At 44.7% G+C, this 20,769-nt stretch overlaps 1 protein-coding gene across 5 annotated transcripts in view; it reads left to right on the plus strand.

The window, feature by feature from the left end:
* The window catches only part of TDRD7 (tudor domain containing 7), a 91,102-nt gene extending 74,408 nt beyond the window's left edge, over window positions 1-16,694 (plus strand). For 4 of the 5 annotated variants that reach the window (XM_053371196.1, XM_053371195.1, XM_053371193.1 and 1 more), the window contains 9 exons: window positions 1,595-1,706; window positions 3,257-3,459; window positions 3,549-3,683; window positions 4,957-5,040; window positions 7,605-7,739; window positions 7,864-7,974; window positions 10,699-11,174; window positions 13,355-13,515; window positions 15,114-16,694. In XM_053371196.1, coding sequence (XP_053227171.1) covers window positions 1,595-1,706; window positions 3,257-3,459; window positions 3,549-3,683; window positions 4,957-5,040; window positions 7,605-7,739; window positions 7,864-7,974; window positions 10,699-11,174; window positions 13,355-13,515; window positions 15,114-15,334 — 1,638 coding nt within the window. In that variant the 3' untranslated portion in view covers window positions 15,335-16,694. The remainder of the gene's footprint in view (window positions 1-1,594; window positions 1,707-3,256; window positions 3,460-3,548; window positions 3,684-4,956; window positions 5,041-7,604; window positions 7,740-7,863; window positions 7,975-10,698; window positions 11,175-13,354; window positions 13,516-15,113) is intronic. The other variant, XM_053371192.1, reaches the window with a different exon arrangement.
* The last annotated feature ends 4,075 nt before the right edge of the window (window positions 16,695-20,769 follow it).

A 20,769-nucleotide genomic window follows, 5' to 3' on the forward strand; every position in this document is an offset into this window, starting at 1 on the left:
CAAGGAGGGAAATACAGTCATACCTCGGATTGCGAACGTGATCTGTGTGGGAGGCATGTTTGCAACTCGCAGCGCCACATCTGCACATGCGCATGATGCGATTTGACGCTTCTGTGCATGCGCAAAGCGCGATTTAGCATTTCTGTGCGAGCGCCAAAACCCGGAAGTAACCCGTTCTGGTACTTCCGGGTTCGGCACGGTCCATAACCTGAAAACGCGCAACCCGCAGCGTTCGCAACCCAAGGTATGACTGTAGAGATCAGGTCATACAAGTGTTTGTGGATTTTACTGACTGCAGTTCATGCAGTATATGAGGAGGAGGAGAAGGGATCAGTAAGAGAGTGGTGGTGAGGAGTACAACTTGCTACTACCACACTTGCTCCCGGTGGAGTACAGGATCAGGTTTAAGGTGCTGGTTTTAACCTTTAAAGCCCTATACGGCCTAGGACCCTGGTACCTACGGGACCGCCTCTCCTGGTATGCCCCACAGAGAAACTTACGGTCTTCAAATAAAAACATCTTGAAGGTCCCAGGCCACAGAGAAGTTAGGCTGGCCTCAACTAGAGCCAGGGCTTTTTCGGCTGTGGCTCCGACCTGGTGGAACACTCTGTCACAAGAGACTAGGGCCCTGCGGGACTTGACATCTTTCCGCAGGGCCTGCAAGACAGAGCTGTTCCGCCAGGCCTTTGGCCAGGGCACAGCCTGACTCCCTCCCTCGGCAATCTTCGCGGAGCTCTGGCCCAATGGTGGCCAGTGGCTTTAATTTAATCATTTTTATAATGAATGATTTTAGAGTGTTGTTTGTGTTGTACTTTTGTATTGTTTTATTGTTGTTAGCCGCCCTGAGCCCGACTTCGGCTGGGGAGGGCGGGATATAAATAAAATTTATTATTATTATTATTATTATTATTATTATTATTATTATTATCATCATCATCATCATCCTTGTTCATGGGGTCTCCCCAGCATACGGACAAGTAGTTATCTTCTCATCTATACACTCAGAAACATTAAACACTACTTCGGTGACTTGTTCTTTATATATATGGGAAAAGGCTCATTGTGCCTCCAATGAAGCCTTGGGATTTCTGCAATAAGGGCATTTCTCTGTATGAATAACATGGTAAGTGCCCTTCCATCAGCCTCAACTGTAAGTTGCGAATCTCCATGTGATTTCATAGTACTTATGGCTTAGGATGGCAGCCTCGAATAGGAAAGCAAACATTCAATTTTTCACTGCACGGAGGCCTATAAGGAGGGATCTTGGATATTCAGGGCCAGATTCAGCTAACTAGTCCCACCAGCAGAAGCCTGCCCAAGGACTTCCACTAATGAAGCAATGCTCCCCCACCCCACCCCGTTGGTTCTGCGGGGGTCAGGAAAACCCCTGGAACAGCGCACATAGGGAGGAGAGAACAAATGGCTCTATCAGACAAGCATAAATGCTTGCATTGCTGGAGCAAATGTAGCACTGTGCTGAACTACGGCAGGAAAGAGAACAGGGCCAACATGTTGTAGCACCAGTAATGTGACCAATGAATAAGTCTTCCTTATATAACATGGCTGTGTCTTTCTGTCCTTGTTCCGTCACTAGGTATGCTACGTTGATTATGGCTTTAGTGAAACCATTGAGAATACCAGAGTGTGCAAACTAGCCAAGCAATTCTATTCACTGCCGTTCCAGGCTTCAAAATGCAAACTAGCAGGTAAGAGATGCGCCTTAGCCTTCAGCGTGACTACAGAAGCAGTTTGAATGTACTGCAGACTGGGAGAAGGAAGGAAGGCTGTGCCTAACTCCAAATATTGCCAGCTGGGATTGGAAAGGACTGCCCCACCTGGCAGTGCCATCTTTTAGCTTTTATAGTAAAGAGTGGGTGCAACAGCATAAAGAGTGGTGGGTCTTCCCTATGAATATGTTTCCTTGCAATTTGTACTTACTCCAGTGGAAGGTGTGTGTCCTTTTAAAAAACAAAAAACCTCTGGTATAGTAAAGTGCATGTTCTTATTTGGTGCATTTTAACTTTGCAAACAGACATGACAGGAAACAATATTAGTGTATCCAGTGTGATGTAGCAGAGTGTTGGGCTAAGACTGGGGAGGCTTGGTTTCAAATCCCCACTCATCCATGAAGCTCCCTGTGTGACTTGGGCTAATTGTAGGTTAGGTGGAGAGATTACATCACAGGGTTGTTATGAGAATAAAAGGGGAAGGAACTATGTATATTGCCTTGAGTTCACTGGAGGAAAGGCAAGAAATAAATGTAATAAGTAGTGTTTTTGTTGTTGTTGTTGTTTTTAAAAGTAAAACAATTGCACAAGATGCATGGGACATTAATGACTGCATAGCCACTAGGAGTCTGAAATTGGAATTTCTTCTTTGTATGCCTTTAAAGAGCATCTACAAGCATCTTGGTGTTGGGGGGGAGATGACAGCCCCCGTGAAGCATAGTTTGGTTTCTGCTTTTAAAATATAAGCCTATATCCCTGCAAACATTTTGATGATGTGTCAATTACTGTGTGTAATTTCTCACATATTTTGCATACCGTATTTTTCGCCCTATAGGACGCACCTAGTTTTTTTTGGGGGGGAATAAAGGGGGGGAATTATTTCCCCCGCAGGTGTGGGGCTGGGGCGGGGGAAGCCCGCGCTTCCCCTGACCCCAGCCCCCAGAACAGGCAACTCTCCGCAAGCCGTGGGAGCCCGGCGCTGGGCTCCCGCGCCTTGCGGAGAGCCGCACGAAGCCTGGAGAGTGAGAGGGGTCGGTGCGCATCGACCCCTCTCGCTCTCCAGGCTTCAGCGAAAGCCTGCATTCGCCCCATAGGACGCACACACATTTCCCCTTCATTTTTGGAGGGGAAAAGGCGCGTCCTATGGGGCAAAAAATACGGTAATTCTGATTTGCTAGGTCTGAGGAGGAAGACTTGAAGAGTACTGTGAAGCCCTGCCCTGTACCATTGGAAATCTTAATCGGCCACCCTTCTTTTTGGCTTGCATGCCTTCAACAGGCGTGCAAATACATTTTTAGAGTAGTAAGGGTTACAGACTTGCCTAAAGCAAGTAGCTCTAAGGTGCAGGGAGACTCAGGTGATGGTGGTGTACATTAGATGGACAAAATAAGCACCAAGAGAAATCAGGTCCACCAAACATGTGGAACGCTCCCACATTTTTGCCATAAGCAATGATAGTCAAAGCAGCCATGCTGAGGCAAGAAGATGTCAGCAAAACCTACACTCTCCTCTTGACTGCCTTGCTTTAGGGTTAGAAGCCTTCTCGGACGACCCTGTGATGGTGAAAGTGGTGGAGTCTCAAACCTGTGGCAAGATATTTGCTGTCGAAATACTAGAGAAAAATGACATTCCCCTTGTCATCCTGTACGATACTTCAGGAGAGGATGACATCAACATCAACGCTTCTTGCCTGAAGGCACTTTGTGACAAATCTCTTGAGCTTCGCCTTCAGGTACTGTTTTCATCTGCTTGTAAAACCAGTAAGATGAGTTGAGGGCACTTAAGTTGCAGCATCCCAAATGCATGTTTTGTTTTTAACAGGTAGATGCGCTCTATACAAATGTCCGAGTAACCAATGTCTGTTCGGATGGAACTTTATACTGTCAAGTGCCATCAAAGGGCCTGACCAAACTCTCTGAAGCTTTGCAGAAGCTGGAAAATTACTTTCATCACAAGGTGAATCTTGCTTTTAATTTTGGTTGCCAACTGTACCTTCACAAAAGTCACCTAACAACCCCTTTGTTCACAAATGAAGAATGCTAAGGTTCCTAATCATTCATTCTTGCTGAGTGAACACCACACACTTTTGCTGTTCATACTTATTAGCTGCCCAGGTGTCGTGTCTTGCAGTATTAAATATGTGTGCCATGCAGTACTGCATATTTTCATACGTGGAAATCCTTGTAATGTCAGGAAAAGTAGTTCAGTCCTGAAATCCCCAAAGCAATTTTCATGTTCATGCCTTTTTACAAATAAATCCAGCTTGCGTCATCCAGACCCATATTGCGCAATAAAATAGGGTTCCTCGGTAACAATTGTTGCTTTCTTTGATTAGGCCAACTGTGCAGTAGCCGTTTCAGGACAGGCGATCCCGTAGAGCACAGTTTCCCAAACTTGGGTCTCCAGCTGTTGTTAGACTAAAACTCCCATCATCCCTCACTAGCAGGACCTGTGGTCGCAGAAGATGGGACCTGTAGCCCAAAAACAGCTGGAGACCCAAGTTTGGGAAAACCTGCAAAGAGCAACCCCAGAGGCATTTTTGTAGCACTGTATATGTCTAGAACAGGGATGCGGGTGGCGCTGTGGGTAAAACCTCAGCTCCTAGGACTTGCAGATCACATGGTCGGTGGTTTGAATCCCCACGGCGGGGTGAGCTCCCGTCGTTCGGTCCCAGCGCCTGCCAACCTAGCAGTTCGAAAGCACCCCCGGGTGCAAGTAGATAAATAGGGACCGCTTACTAGCGGGAAGGTAAATGGCGTTTCCGTGCGCTGCGCTGGTGCTGGCTCGCCAGATGCAGCTTGTCACGCTGGCCACGTGACCCGGAAGTGTCTGCGGACAGCGCTGGCTCCCGGCCTCTAGAGTGAGATGAGCGCACAACCCCAGAGTCTGTCAAGACTGGCCCGTACGGGCAGGGGTACCTTTACCTTTTATATGTCTAGAAAGTACAAGATGCATATTTTCGGAGATTGATAGTGATGCTTGTTCCTGGCTTCTCGGTGGTTCTTAATCGTTTCTCTGGTGCTTCCCTTACCAGAGTGGAAATCTGAAGGTAACTCATCAATGTGTGTGCTAGTATTTTGGGGAAGAAATCTATATAATGGAATTGCTGCAGGTAGGGTTAGGTATGTTCTCCCTTTTGGTAACTTGCTTGAGCTGTAATGCACTCCTTACCTGCCCATTTGGCTGCTGCATTGTGACTACTTAAAAAGGCTTTGCTTCTTTGTTCCAGCAGGTATCAGAGCATTCGGTATCGCTCCCCTACTGTGGCAAGATCTGTCTGCTTAACTGTAAAGGAAAGTGGGCACGTGTGGAGGTAGGGCATGTGGTGTCACTAACAAATGAACTGCAAAAAAGGTTCAAATATTCTAATTCTCTGATATTCTAAATGGGCTACTTATTTGTACATCGAATTCTAGAATAAAATTTGGGGTTTTAGCTACCTTGTACTATTTAATGGGGGACGCGGGTGGCGCTGTGGGTAAAAACCTCAGTGCCTAGGACTTGCTGATCGTAAGGTCGGCGGTTCGAATCCCCGCGGCGGGGTGAGCTCCCGTCGTTCGGTCCCAGCTCCTGCCCACCTAGCAGTTCGAAAGCACGTCAAAGTGCAAGTAGATAAATAGGTACCGCTTTATAGCGGGAAGGTAAACGGCGTTTCCGTGTGGTGCGCTGGTGCTGGCTCGCCAGTTGCAGCTTTGTCACGCTGGCCACGTGACCCGGAAGTGTCTTCGGACGGCGCCGGCTCCCGGCCTCTTGAGCGAGATGAGCACGCAACCCTAGAGTCGGTCACGACTGGCCCGTACGGGCAGGGGTACCTTTACCTTTACCTTACTATTTAATGGGTTTAAGCAATTCCACTGCCGTTAGTTAACAATAAGCACACTGTTTGTTGCCGTTTTCATCAGCCAGTTTCTGGTGAAGCAGAATCCTGACAGTGCCATGGGATGGAACAGTCTCTCCCATTTCCCATATTATTATAGGAAAGAGTTTTAATTGAGTGAAGACTGCTTCAAGCTTAAATATTTGAGAAACTGGCAGCTAGTGAAATAAGTAGAATGGAACCAAAATAAAAGCTGAAAACTAGTTGTGAAATGTTTGCTGATCTTTTGCTTGCTGCTTCTCAGAGATGGCTGGTAAGCTTCTGTCTGCAATTTATACGGGACTTGCATAGTCTAGACTCTGAATGGCAAACCAGTAGATGTTGTTGGATTCAGTTGTGCCAGCATCTAGATGGGAGACTTTTTTTGTATTGTGCCCTGGTTTTGTTTCATTGCCTTGTATACTTACCCAAATGCGGCACTGTGACATATTTATTTACTTTGAAAAGATGTTATTGGATTGCAGTCTGTGTCAGCCCCAGCCTACATGGCTAATGAGGTGAGTTGGATTCATCTGGAGGGTCACAGGTTCCTTATCCTTGGTGTGGACCACTGGCTTGAACCTTTCTATCTTTCAATGAGAAACAGTTCTATGCTAATAAGATGCTTTAAGCCCAAAGCTTTCCAAACTTTTCAAGTTGGTGACATACACAGTTTTTGTATCCTTTTGCAACACAGTCATTCAGTTTTATTAGCCAACTGGAGGTTAAACTAACTGCTTTCCAACCCTGAGAGGAGCGTGGGGAATGTTTGCATGACATACAGTGGTACCTTGGGTTAAGAACTTAATTCGTTCTGGGGGTCTGTTCTTAACTTGAAACTGTTCTTTACCTGAAGCACCACTCTAGCTAATGGGGCCTCCTGCTGCCGCTGTGCCGCCGCTGCACAATTTATGTTCTTATCCTGAAGCAAAGTTCTTAACCCGAGGTAATATTTCTGGGTTAGCGGAGTCTGTAACCTGAAGCATATGTAACCCAAGGTACCACTGTACCTGCACTCCAGCCAACACACTGATGTGTCGCGACACACAGTTTAGAAAGCTCTGCTTTAAGTCAATCTGAATATGCATTACGCTATCTGGTTTCACAAGATTGCAGAGGTGCTGACTAAGGCCCCAGCCTCAGGGTACCCAACGGCATGTGCACATGACATGTTGCGTGGATGTACTCGCACTGCTCTCTGGCACCACTTCCGTGCTTCCACAACAGCAGCGGGGGGTGGGGGGTGGAGCACGTCCGCACCCGTAATGGATCCCAACGGAGGCCCTGGTGGGAGGCCCTGGTGGTGCTGGAGAGTCAGAAGTCAGGCGGCAGGTGAAGGCTGGGCACCCACAGTGAAGGGTTTGTGGGTGCCCAGGCACCCAGGGCCCCTGGAATTGGCACCAGTGCAAGATTGTCTAGTGAATCTTAGGCAGCATAATGGTCCTTGGACTGCCTAATTACTTAAAGAACCATTCCCGCCATGAGCTTTCACAATGAGCTTTCAAAGTGGGCAGCACATATTTCCTTTTAGACCAGGGCTGCTGGTCTAACCCCAGTCCAGGAGCCTGATTCAGCCCACCCAAACAGATTTTTATGGTCCCCAAGACCCCACTGGTTTTGTTGGTAAAGCAATGGGGAAGTAGTGTGTGTGTGTGGCCTCTGTGTGTGCATGCAAGAATGTGCATGAGGCAGTGTTGGGTGACCACACCATTGCATGCAGCCTCTGGAAGGTTGACCAAGGATGAATGCAACCCTCAGACCCAAAATGGTCAGCCACTGTTACTTCATTCAGGCTGGATTCAGTTCAGCAGGGATTTCCCCCTGCACTCCCCCAAAATTGGCTCCAGGGGGCTTGGGAAAACCCCCAGAAGGGTATGCTGGGGAGGAGAAGAGAGATTGTTCTACCTGGCAAGAAAAATGCTTCCACTGACTGAAGGATAACCTTAGCACAACATTGAATTCCACTCTGTGTTAAAATAGGTTTCTCCATTCTCGTATTTTGCTTCGTTTCCTTGATGCAGATAACCAGTGTTCATAGTAGCCGGGCTCTTGACGTACAGTTTATGGATACTGGAACAGTAGCATCTGTAAAAGTAGTAGAGCTGCGAGAGATTCCCCCGACGTTTCTGCGTGAAGTCATTGCAATACCTCCTCAGGTATGAATTTTCGTTAATCACTGATTGTTCCCAGGAGCTTGCTGTGTAGACATCATCCTTGTTCCCCACGTGCATTTCAGTGTAACCTGAATATCATTGTAATTATATTGTATGATTGTTTTAGGCAACAAAATGCTGCTTGGCTGACCTTCCTCTTAATATTGGCATGTGGACTCCAGATGCTGTGCTTTGGCTGAGAGACACTGTATTAAATTGTCCTGACTGCAGCATTAAGGTAAAATATGCCTATTCGTTGCTTAAAATTCAAGGGTGCAGGATGTTCTTGAATGTCTCTTGCAAAGCCAAACTGTACCACTGTTAGTTTATGTGCTTTGCTTGTTGCAGTCATAAATGAAGGACATTTTTGTAGCCACCATATCTCCATATGATATTGTCATGTTCAGCTAACCCACAGATCTTCCAGAGAGCAGGAGGAATTGTGACAACGTAACAATTACATTTACAATATGATTCTGCTGCAGATTTTTTTTGAAGTAAAGTGTTAACCATAGAGGTGCTCTAAGGGTTACCCGAGTCCATCTTTTTCTCTGTTAAAAGCAGAGCAACAGACTTAGGTTGGAGCAGTGTAGTCCTTGGCTTCTTCCTTTTTGCTGATTTGAGAATTTCCCCAGAATTTTTGCACACCTTTTGTTCTCTTTGTGAACGTGCTTTCCTCCTGGGCACCTGAGTGTTTTCCTTTACACCCTTGTAATACTGTTTTCAAATTGAGGATGTTGACATCATGATGTAGGGGAGCCCTAACACTGAGGTTCTCAACTACCTGTCGAAAGAAGTTTATCTTTCAGGAAACATGCTTACAGTGATCAGATATATTTTTTTCCGTCCCTGTATTATTATTTTAAAGTGGTGCCATGCAACACACTTCCATCTTATCCTAGACTTCATGGCGGGTGTAATGAAAGCTAACTTCAAAAGTATAGTTTTGACTTGGAAGCTAGAATAGTAGTAAAGACTGAGCTCTGGGCCAGAAAGTCCTGGGATTAAATCTCGCCACTTGCCACATTCTCTCTAGATGACCTGTCTTCTTTAAGTCTTCACCCTGTTCCACCTGCAATATGGGGATACTACGGAATTGCACAGAATTTATTTAAGGTTTTCTGAGAATAGATATAGCACATTTTGAACACTCAAGTGACCTGTGACCTGCCTCCTCCTTGGAGCTCCTTCACCCTCCTGCCAATGTCACTGTTGACAGAGGTTTGCTGCTTCAGTTACTCTCTGGCTGTGCTTACCAGTGAATAAAACTAAGATCCGAGAGAATGAGTGTGTATACTTACTGGTCAGTGAATGATCTTCACAAACTCTCTGGGAAGGTAATCACAGTCTGCAAGAACCAAATACAGGCAGCGCTACACTGTTTGCTGCGTACAGTCAAACCTTGGTTGTTGGACGTAATCCATTCTGGAAGCCCATTCGACTTCCGAAACGTCCAACAAGCGAGGCGCAGCTTCCGATTGGTTGCAGGAACTTCCTGCACTCAAGCAGAAGCTGCGTCGGACATTCAGCTTCAGAAAAACTTTCGAAAACCGGAGTATTCTGGGTTTTCGGCGTTCGGGAGCCAAATCGTTCCAAAACGGAGGCGTTCGGGATCCGAGGTTTGTCTGTACTTTGGGAGTTCTTCGTTGGTCTTGATTCTGGTGTTATATGAGAGGGAATTTTCCATTTTGTCTTGAGGTTATGGCAAGAAGAGAAAAAGCATTGGCTTCAAAATGCTTCCCTGAGCAAATGATTTGATAAACCAGGGATCTGGAGTTGGGGTAAAAACTGGTATCTTACTCTGCTTCTCACTGGACTGTGTTTTTTCTCTTTTCCAGCCCATTTTAATGGGGCACTACCACCACCACTACTACTACTACAATACTACTAATAATAATAATTTATACCTCGCCCATCAGACTGAGTTGCCCCAGTCACTCTGGGTTGCTTCCACAAAAATACATATAAAGGCAAAGAGGGAAGCAATCAAACATTAAAAGCTTCCTGAAGCAGGGCTGCCTTCAGATATATACAGAATTTTATATACGGTGGTACCTCAGGTTAAGTACTTAATTCGTTCCGGAGGTCCGTACTTAACCTGAAACTGTTCTTAACCTGAAGCACCACTTTAGCTAATGGGGCCTCCTGCTGCCGCCGCGCCGCCGGAGTCCGATTTCTGTTCTTATCCTGAAGCAAAGCTCTTAACCTGAAGCACTATTTCCTGCTTAGTGGAGTATGTAACCTGAAACATATGTAACCCGAGGTACCACTGTAGTTGCTTAACTCTTTGATATCTGCTGGGAGGGCATTCCACAGGGTGGGTGTGACTACTGAAAAAGCCTTCTGCCTGGTTCCCTGTAATTTCACTTCTCGCAGAGAGGGAAACGCCGGAAGGCCATTGGAGTTAGACCTCAGTGTCCTGGCTGAATGATGAGGGTGAAGACTCTCCTTCAGGAACGTGATGTCTCAGTAGACTTTAAATTTACTGTGGTCCATATTAGAACCCCCGTTATAGCATTTATCTAACAATGTACATTTGTATGCCATACCAGTACTGTCAAATCATAGGGAGAGCAGAGCAGTGGGAGGGTTCTGAGCACTGTATTTACTGTAATGCAAGGGCGGCTAACCCCAAACGCTTGTCTTCCTTGACCATTGGGCATGCTGGTTGGGACTGATGGAATTGGGACTCTAGCAATATCTGGAAGGCCGCAGGTTCAGTTAAGATACAACATTAAGTTCCATTTTTTTATTGTAAGTTGCTTTGAGTATTTTAAAGAGGAGTGACACAAACTTGATGTGTGTTTAGCAGTAGTACTTTCTCGTTTGATGGCCTACTCTTGGTGACGTTTCTAATGGTGCCAAGAGTCCATGCGTTAACATTTTCCTGCCACTGTTTTGAGTAAGAGTAAATTTGCTAGTAGGAATGTACTTTCTCTCTCTTCCCTCCTCCACTCTTAAGGTGGTTAAACTGGATGACAGGATTGCACACGTCTATTTATTTACGCCAAAGAGCTTTCCAGACCCAGACCATAGTATTAACAGGCGGATCACGAACGCAGACTTGTGGAAGCATCAGAAGGATGTCTTCTTGAGTGCCTTTCCTGGGAGTTCCCTCCCTGCAAAGGGGGAAACGAACTTAGCAGAGACAGCAAGCTCAGGTGCCAAGAAGGGTTTTGCTCCACGTGCTCCAGAGGCCAGCAGTGCTGGGACAGCCTTGACTATGCCTCCGCCTTTGCCGTTGCCAAAACCCCAGGAGCAGATGGATGTCTTCGTCACCTTGGCCTGCCATCCCGGTTACTTTGTCCTCCAGCCTTGGCAAGAGATGCACAACCTGGAAGTACTGATGGAAGAGATGCTTTTATACTACGGCAAAGCGGATGAGGGAACTACCGCCGTTGAAAAAAACAAACTCTATGCTGCTAAAGTGAAAAACATGTAAGTAGCTTTTCATCAATGGCGCACGAGTGAAGTGGCCTGGATGCGACCCTGCGTACTTAAGGATCTCAGAGCGGTCTTTGTGTATTGGACCCAATCCCATCGGTTTAGACCAGCCTTTCTTGGGCCCAGTGGCCAGGAATGATGGGAGTTGTAGCTCAAGGGCATCTTGGCACCCAAGGTTGAGAAAGGCTGGTCTCAACAGTGGCTAACCAAATATCTCTCGGATGCTCGCATCCCTACCTCTCCCCTAATGTTTGTCCTCAGCATTTGCAGTCTAGGGGGATATTGGCCCGTAGCATTTAGCTCCGTTGCTTCAAGTTCCATCCTTCTCTCTCTTTCTGCATCAGTTTCCCTCTGCTGAAGACCTTGGTGCATCTTTGCCCCTACTAATTCCTGACTCCTACATGTTATTTCCTCTTGGGGGGCCATAACATTGTGGACAAATATCTGTGTACCTTTTCACTAATAACATTTGGAGAGGGAGGGGGAAGGAAGGAAACACACACCAGTATGTTGGGGAATATATACAGTGGTACCTTGGAAGCCGAACGCTTTGGCTCCCGAACAAATCGGCTCCCAAACGATCAAAACCCAGAAGTGTGTGTTCCGGTTTTTGAATGATTTTCGGAAGCCGAAAGTCCAGCACAGCTTCCAATTGGCTGCAGGACACTCCTGCAGCCAATCAGAAGCCGCACTTTGGTTTTCAAACGGTTCTGGGAGTCGAATGGGCTCCCGGAACGCATTCTGTTCACAAATCAAGGTACAGCCATATATATATTCACACACACACACACACACACACACACACACACTTTTTCTATAATTTCAATTAAACAAATTAAAGTGAAAAAATAAGAAAGGAATAAAAAAGGAATAAAAAAATACAAAAGAAAGGGGGAAACGCTATAATTCTGTACATACTTGTCTAATACAAAGGTATATAAGTTAAATTCTTTTAATACATATAACATTTATTTATAAGATACTATCTTTTTATAAATGCATTACAAATACCATTATATTTGTCCATATACAATCTGTTGTTATTAAGATTTGTAAACTGCCCTATACCTGTAATCTCAGGGCGGTTTACCACATAAAATTACAATATTAAAAAACACAAAATACATAATAAAAACAAAAACAAACCAATAATCCTCTGTTCCATAGGAGAATATAAAATGATGTGGTCTGTAGGTTTCTGAACAGAATAGAAATCCACATCCACCTGAAGTAGGAAGAGCAGTGAGGCAGTGGTCCAGGGCTTCTATGCGATTCCAGCAGAAGTTGGGACGTTCTCTCGCTCGCAATTCCCTTCCCCAAAACGTGCAGCATTGCTAAATTGGAGATTTTGGGGAAGAGAATTGTGAGCTGGGGGAAGAACAGTTGGCTTGCCTGTGACCTTGAAGAGTGGCATTGCCAGCAGACAGAAGTTCTGCAGGAGTTGTGTGTGGGGTGTGTGTTTTTTAAGGGTGCAGTGGGGAGCAGGAAACTACAGCGGCTCAGAGTGCCAGGCAGTAGCGGACCTGGAAGGCGAATAAAGCGCCAACTGAAGCAAAAACCCTGAAACAGAAAGAAAAGTACTTGCTGAGCCAACCTGGCCATATACCTGTGGGGAAGAAGAAACTCTCTTCCTTGAGGTGGGGCTAATACTTCCCTTCTGGGAGAGAAAAGCGAGACGGAAGGGGTTTGACTTCCTGAAGCCACAAAATAAGTTCTTAACGGCAGGAATAAATTAATACATGCTTGTAGGGTGCATTCTAGGGGGTGCAAGCAGCTGTTCAGACATCAGAATGGAGCGAGAGGGGCCTGTCCCTGTCATAGTCTGGTTACCTGGCTTTATACAAGGATCCCATGTGACACTTTGTCCCTGCTTTTAATTAAAATCAGGGCCCCTCTGTCTCAGAAAGCTCCTGTTTGTTCTCTGCGTGCAACAGGTATCATAGCAACTCTTGATTTGTTAAATTTAAAAAGGCATTTAACTATATTAATAGTAATTGATTACTTATAACCCGCCCATCTGACTGGGTTGCCACAGCCACTCTGGACGGCTTCCAATGTAATATAAAAACACGGTAAAACTAGCAGTGATGGTAAACTTCTGACCATGTTACTGGACACTTTATCTTAAATGCTTTGTGTCTGTACGCTCTCCAAACACCTCCTTTGTTTCTTAGGTGGCACAGAGTGCTAATAAGAGGAATGTTGGCCAACGGGCTGGTGTCCGTTTATGAACTGGACTATGGTAAACATGAGCTTGTCGGTATCCAGAATGTAAAGCCTCTGCAGGATATGTTCAGAAAACTGCCATTTCAGGCCATAACAGCCCAGCTTGCAGGTAGGTGATAGGGAGGGGCGATATATCATCCAAAACCGGTTTGAAGTCCATATCCTGATACTAGTTTCATGATTTTTTTGACCTGGCAATATATCGCAAATCATGATGTATGTAAGGGCTGAGCGAAATATCATCCCAAACCAGGTGAAGTCCATATTGTGATACCGGTTTCAAATTTTTTGAAAGGGCAGTATATTGTGAAATATGGTAAGTGGGTGTGTATGGGTGTGTGCTATGCAAAAATGACAGTGGGGGAAAACTGTGAAGCCAGCCAGTGCCTCTACATAGCTCCATCTTTATTTCAGACAATGTGACATATCACAATTTTTAGCTGGTGAGATATCGCAATCCTGAAACCAGATATTGCCCAGCCCTAGTAGATGATTGAGATGATGGTCATGGATGTAATTAAAACTACAACACCCCTAATCTAAGTATAGTAAAGAACATTTGGTTCTGGGAACTTAATGAAACTTCACCATCCAGAGGTCCATTCTTAACCTGAAACCGTTCTTAACCTGAAGCACCACTTTAGCTAATGGGGCCTCCCGCTGACGCCGCGCTACTGCCGTGCGATTTCTGTTCTCATCCTGAAGCAAAGTTCTTAACCAGAGGTACTATATCTCGGTTAGCGGAGTCTGTAACCTGGAACGTATGTAACCTGAAGCATATGTAACCCGAGGTACCACTGTATAGGGCTTTAAAGGTTTTAAACACAGTTCTTTCAGTTCTTAGTGGAACGCGGGTGGTGCTGTGGTCTAACCCACTGAGCCTCTTGGGCTTGCCGATCAGAAGGTCAATGATTCAAATCCCCACGACAGAATGAGCTCCTGTTGCTCTGTCCCAGCTCCTGCCAGCCTAGCTGTTCAAAAGCACACCAGTGCAAGTAGATAAATAGGCACCACTGCAGCGGGAAGGTAAACAGCTTTTCCATGCGCTCTGGTTTCCGTCCCGGTGTCCTGTTGCACCAGAAGCGGCTTAGTCATGCTGGCCACATGACCCAGAAAGCTGTCTGTGGACAAACACTGGCTCCCTTGGCCTAAAAGCGAGATGAGCGCCGCAACCCCATAGTCACCTTCGACTGGACTTAACTGTCCAGGGATCCTTTATCTTTTTACCTTTACCTTTACTTTCAGTTGTCCTCAGAAGGGTATTTCATCTCAGGCCTGCTTTGAGTCAGTGCCACATCTGTGGAGCCATTGCCCTTACAGCTGCGAACTGTGAATTGGCTTCATCATCCGCAGCTGCACTCAGGTCTTGCTTGTGGGCTTCCTACATACATCTGATTGGCCTCTATGAGAACAGGATGCAGGAATGGATGGACCATTCGCCTAGTCCAGAAGGATGTTCTTAGGCTCTTGTGATTTGGGAAATAGATTCTAAATCAACTTTTTCACTTTCCCTAATGTAGGGTCAGATTAAGTAAAATGATGAGGCATAGTTATATAGAAAATCTGTGACTGACAGTAAAGCCGTAATTGACTGCTTTCAAACTCTCCAGATCATGAGCTTTCAAATGGCCCAGGTCCAGTAGCTTTCAACTTACGCCACTGTTCTGTGGTTACATGTTAACTTGCTTTTGTGCTGCTTTCCTCTAGGAACAGAGGGCAAGCAGTGGTCTGAGGAGGCCTCAGTAGTCTTCCGAAATCATGTTGAGAAGAAAGCTTTGGTGGCGCAGGTGCAAGCAGTTATCGATGGGGCTAATCCATGGGAGCGCAAAGCTGTCGTCTACTTAGTTGACACATCACAACCGGACACAGATATCTGGATTCATGATATTATGACCCAATATTGTATGGAGATTTCAAAGGCAAATTAATGCTTAACAAAACCTTCATTAATATCAGCAATAAGAATGTTAACATAGCTGTGACCATTTGTGGTTTTGCTTCGGATTTTTTGCACTGTTGAATGCTAGAATGTTAACTGTATAAATAAATTTATCTTAACTTATTCTACTGGAACAATTTCCTTCTAGGAGCTAAGTCTAAAGGTAACCACCTTTCATCAGCTTGCTAGGTGGCAGCCCCCGAGACAACTTTATCTGCTTTGTGGTGAACCTGTTTTAATGGCATCTCCCATTTAAAAGATCTAAGAGCAGATATGAGGAAAAACCTTGGAAGGGCTGGTGACAGTCAGTGTAGACTGCATAAATTAGATTAACCAGTGGTCTTAATTCCTTATGAGACACATCCATATGATCACGGCTATGCCTGAGGATGTGATCTTGATTATGGAAACCGTACAGTAAAATGCCATCAACCTTTAAAATTGAGATTGAACATTCCCGACTCTGTAGAATAGTGGCCCTTGAAAATGATAGGCTGGGACAGGGATCTACATTGATTATAAGCCATCCACACTACTGCTTTTCCTCCATATATTTGGCTCCTCCCCATCCCAATTAATAAGCCTGGTTCAGCCAATAGTAACAAAAAGTATGTAGAAACAACATCATTCCTGAACTCTTTCTTACAAAGCCCATTTATATAACCTGACTGAAGTGGCCTCTGTGGCTCCTGGTAACTGTGTACATCTCGCACGGTTATGGTGGATTGCATGGTTATCAGGCTATTGATGTATATTTCATTACTTGAAAATCGGACTCCTGGCATGGCTTACATTTATCCATAACAGGATATCCCCTACCTTCAGACATACATTCTAAGAAACAAATGAAAGGAAAAGTGATTCAGAGGGAGGATGAGAAAACCAAACTCTGGCACTATCTAATTTGTTGCAGAGTTCTTGTAATGACCAGCTGGAATGGGGAAAAAATCAAAAGTTGCTGGTCTTTCATCAGAGCTGATGGAGAGGCCTTGTAATCACATCTCTCCCTCTCTGCAGGTTGACAATACAGCTGCTGAAGGAGGAGCCCAGTGGAGCTGGGAATGTAATGTATAAAATGTATAAATACATTTTGGAGCTGTAGAGCAGGGAAAGGGAACTTGGCCCAGTATTGGGAGGAGAAACTGTTCATTAAAACTCTCTCCAACTTGGTTTCATGGAATCATTTTGCTAATGTTTACTTGTGTAAGGCCCATGTAACTCAATGGGGATTAATTCTGATTGGACATACATAGAACTGCACTGTTTAATTTTGTGTCCTTTCTTCCCATGGACCCTTTTTAAAACCTTGGGTATGGTTTTGAATAAAGCACCTTGGGTTTTGCAAGACATTCTTTGGTGTGTGTGTGTTTTTTTCATCTAACCTTTCCCCTCTCATTTCTACCTAAATATAGGATTGCATAGAAGAACACACTGAGGTTGCTGTTGTCTTTTATAGCAAGCCTGATTCAACCATTGCCCTTTCTTTGGAGCAGTACTTATACCTGCACCTCTTCCTGCCCATTAGGGGAAATAGGAAGCCGCGGACATATATTTTTTAGATGTCCTTTTTATGCTGAGATTTGTAGAGACACCATTGACCCTTTGCTGAAGAGGCTCGCCAATCTTCCACACAAGTCTAAACTTAATTCTCTCCTCTTAGGCAAAGATCACAAGACAACCTGGCTGGTAGCCAGATTCTGCGCCCAGATTTGTAGGCACAGATCATCCTCTAGAATAAAATAGCATACTAAGGAAAAGCTGAAGTCGCCCTTTGGGGCGCCGCAGGGTCAATTTTTATGGTAGCCCAAAACTCAGTTGTACGGATGTATGTATATATCTCAATTTTAACTCATAAGCTATTGCTGCAATCTGCTCTAATTGTATATTTTATCTTTATGAACGCTGTCATTATTGTGTTATGCGAGCTGGTCTTTAACCATAATAAAAATTATCTTACCTACACCTCTTGAACAAAATGAGCTGTTCAAGGAACAACCCGCCGGACTTTGCAGAAGGGTTTCTGCTATATATACAGCTGTGGCCCCCACTAGAATGGCAGGTGCCAATAAGTGGCAAAAGAAGCAGCTGTTTTGAATTTGTGAAATCCAAGAAGCACCCCAGAATAGGAATTTCAGGAAACGAGAAACACTAGTGGCAGCAATGATTCTCCCCCTTCTCAAAGAATTTTGCCTTGCTCTGAAATTCAGTCAAATCAAAACAAGACAAGTCAGTATCAAACTGGGGCATGGGAGAATACCAAAGCTATTTTCTGATCTTACCAGGTGAAATCCTAGCCACATCGCAGAGATGGCCCTTGCAAAATCTATTAGCAAGTTTCTTTTTGAAGAACTCTGGGTGATGTTAGCACTTAGTGCAGAACAGGGTTTGTTTGTTTGTTTTTAATTAAAAAGGGAAGTCAGATCCAAAATGGGCAGGTCGAAAGAGTCAGAGGCAGTTCAGAAAGAACATCGGGGGGAGTTCAATCATTCAAGTCATGCAAAAAGTTGTGCTGTGTTAGATATTAGAAAAGGGTGTAGCCCAGACCCTGATCAAGTATACCCATTTCTCTTTTGCCCTGCCAACGACCCTCCCCGCAGACTCCACTGCTCCTGGTATTCACCAATGCTTCTAGAACGAAGGAGATAGTTCTAGAACATGGTTCTAGTCCTGTGGTGTTGCGATAAGGGTGGGAAGCCAGAAATGTCTAATATGGCATTCATAACATGGACCTTAATGGAGTCAACGTGGATGTGAAATATTTGTGTCCCAAATGCACAAAATTATTAAAGCAGTTTGGAAACAGAGCAGTCTTCTGTCTAGGTTCCTCGCTGTAATGAGAGGCAGCCACAAGAGATACGAAGGAATTACGAGTTCTCAACTCTCCCAAGAACCCCCTTTCCTCCAAATCCCAGTCCTGAGGAGCTCCTCCCACTCTGCGTCAATTTCTAAAGGCCTTGGGAATTGACACTCACCAAGAAAGGATTATGCACACATCCAGAAAAGGCATAGGTGCATTGTAGCCACGCATGATTTGAGCATGAATTATAATCACATGCCACTCGGCAATTGTAAATTGGGCACAACTAGCGGTGGGCAAATCTGTCAATTTCTGTTTCTCTCAGTTTCTCATTTTCCTATTCTTAGGTTTTCCACATTTCCACATCAGTTTGCAAATTATTATTTTCTCCTCAAAAAAAAGTCCTCCTGAAAAAATGATCAGTATTTTTGTGTGAATTTCTTTTACTGTGCACATTGCTTTCCAAATTCTCCAGCCAAGGAATGTGTACAAAAAAAAATATGCAAATATGGTGAATTGTGCATGAATATGCATATATTACTAGAGGCTCTCCTGCTGATCTTGAAAGAGTGGAGTGATCCACTTGATCTATCTTATTATTACACTTCTCTCTCTCCTCTACAAAGAATACAGGCAATTTTTCTGAAGCCGTACTGGCTCTCCTACAGGACAAGTGAACCAAAACATCATATGCTCAGTTGAGGCAATCACAATTCACCAGGGGGCACTATTAACCTTTCTAAGAAACTTGATTCAGGCCCATCCTTGGCTCAAAGTTATTGCTCTGGGCTCTTCTGCACCGCTCCCCAAAAACCACATTTTCCAAATCTGTTTTGTGCATTGTGGCCCTCTGTGGTTCCACACCTATGGGAGTTGTTTGCTGTTCTTGCATTCCATTGTATTTCAGATCAACAGTCGTGTTGCTCATTTAAAAAAACTTACCCATGGACCCTTCATAAAACCCACTCCCTCTTTCCAGCGGAAATAAGGAAAACACCTGGGCTCTGCTTGCTGCCCTCTTCCCTATATTTTGGGGGCATTGTCAGACTGCTACTATTTGGACTAAACTTCATTTCCATGTCTAGCTAACAATACGATTCAGCGATCGTCAATCCTGCTATCAGCTCTATAACCCATGCAGGTGGTACGCTCTTAGTCCATTGCTGCTCTAAAGGAGGAGGGAGATGCACTTCTGGGGAAGCAGTGGATCTGTGTCAGTTGCTTTCTAGTGGTGAAGCTTTTGCCAGATTGTGAGAACCGGTCTCAGAAGGGACAATAGCACATTATGTGGCTTTTCTGGTGGGTCTGTCATTCTCTTACAACATTCCTTCCCTCTCAGGTGAGTAGAGGAAAATCTGCCCTGTGGTCCTGACTGACTAACACAGCCAACAACTCGGTCTACTCAGAAGCAGGTCAAAGGGACTTCCTCTCAGGTAAATGTGTTCCTGCCTGCCTGCACCACTTGCTACCTTGCATATGTAGTAAGGTTAAAGCTTACTGGGAAATGATATATAATGAATTGAAAAGGATGTTTAAAATAACCTTTGTGGGGGAGGAACCCAGAAGCTTTTCTTTTGGGAATTATAGGTACAGAACTACCTAAATGGTATAGAAATTTATTTATGTATGCGACTACAGCAGCAAGAATGCTACTTGCCCCAAAGTGGAAAGAAGCAGGAGTCCCAGCAAAGGGATAATGGATACAAAAACTTATGGAATATGCAGGAATGGCAAAACTTACCAGAAGAATAAGAAATCAAGATAACAAATTTCTTATAAAAGAATGGAAATGGTTTATTGAATATTTACAGATAAATTGCAAACAGATAAAAACATTGGCAGGATTATTGTAATAACCTGCAGTTTCATAAGACTATATATTTAAGAAGCAGGTGGCGCTGTGGTCTAAACCACTGAGCTTCTTGGGCTTGCCGATCAGAAGGTTGGCGGTTCGAATCCCCACAACAAGGTGAGCTCCTGCTGCTCTGTCCCAGCTCCTGCCAACTTAGCAGTTCAAAAGCACTCCAGTGCCAGTAGATAAATAGGTACTGCTGTGATAGGAAGGTAAACGCTGTTTCCGTGCTTTCTGGTTTCCGTCACAGTGTTCTGTTGCTCTAGAAGCAGTTCAGTCATGCTGGCCACATGACACGGAAAGCTGTCTGTGGACAAACGCCGGCTCCCTCGGCCTGAAAGCGGGATGAGCGCAGCAACCCCATAGTCACTTTTGACTGGATTTAACCGTCCAGGGATCCTTTGCCTTTACCTAGATTTAAAGTAGATAATTAAGTGAGCAAATTAAGTGAATTTGGATATGCAGAAGATATAAACAAAATTAATTTAAGGAACTGCAGAAAGAGGGGGAAGGAAGTCAAACTCTGAAAAGTCAAAATGTCTGTAAAATTAATGAAATGTATAAATTTGAAAAGTATATATATAAAAACCTAGCATGCAGGGACCTGGTGGAGGATGTAAGTGGTACAGAGGAGGAGTTAAGAGACAGGGGGAAATGGCATAATCCTAAAACCTTGAAATTACAAGTGCACTTTATACAGCACAGTGGCATGTAATTGATTTAGAAATGCTTTTTGCATTATTGCTGAAAAGCGGGTTTTAGCACCAGGGGGAAA

Source organism: Podarcis raffonei, chromosome 17 (assembly GCF_027172205.1).
Source record: "Podarcis raffonei isolate rPodRaf1 chromosome 17, rPodRaf1.pri, whole genome shotgun sequence".
In the NCBI taxonomy this organism is placed as follows: Eukaryota; Metazoa; Chordata; class Lepidosauria; order Squamata; family Lacertidae; genus Podarcis; species Podarcis raffonei.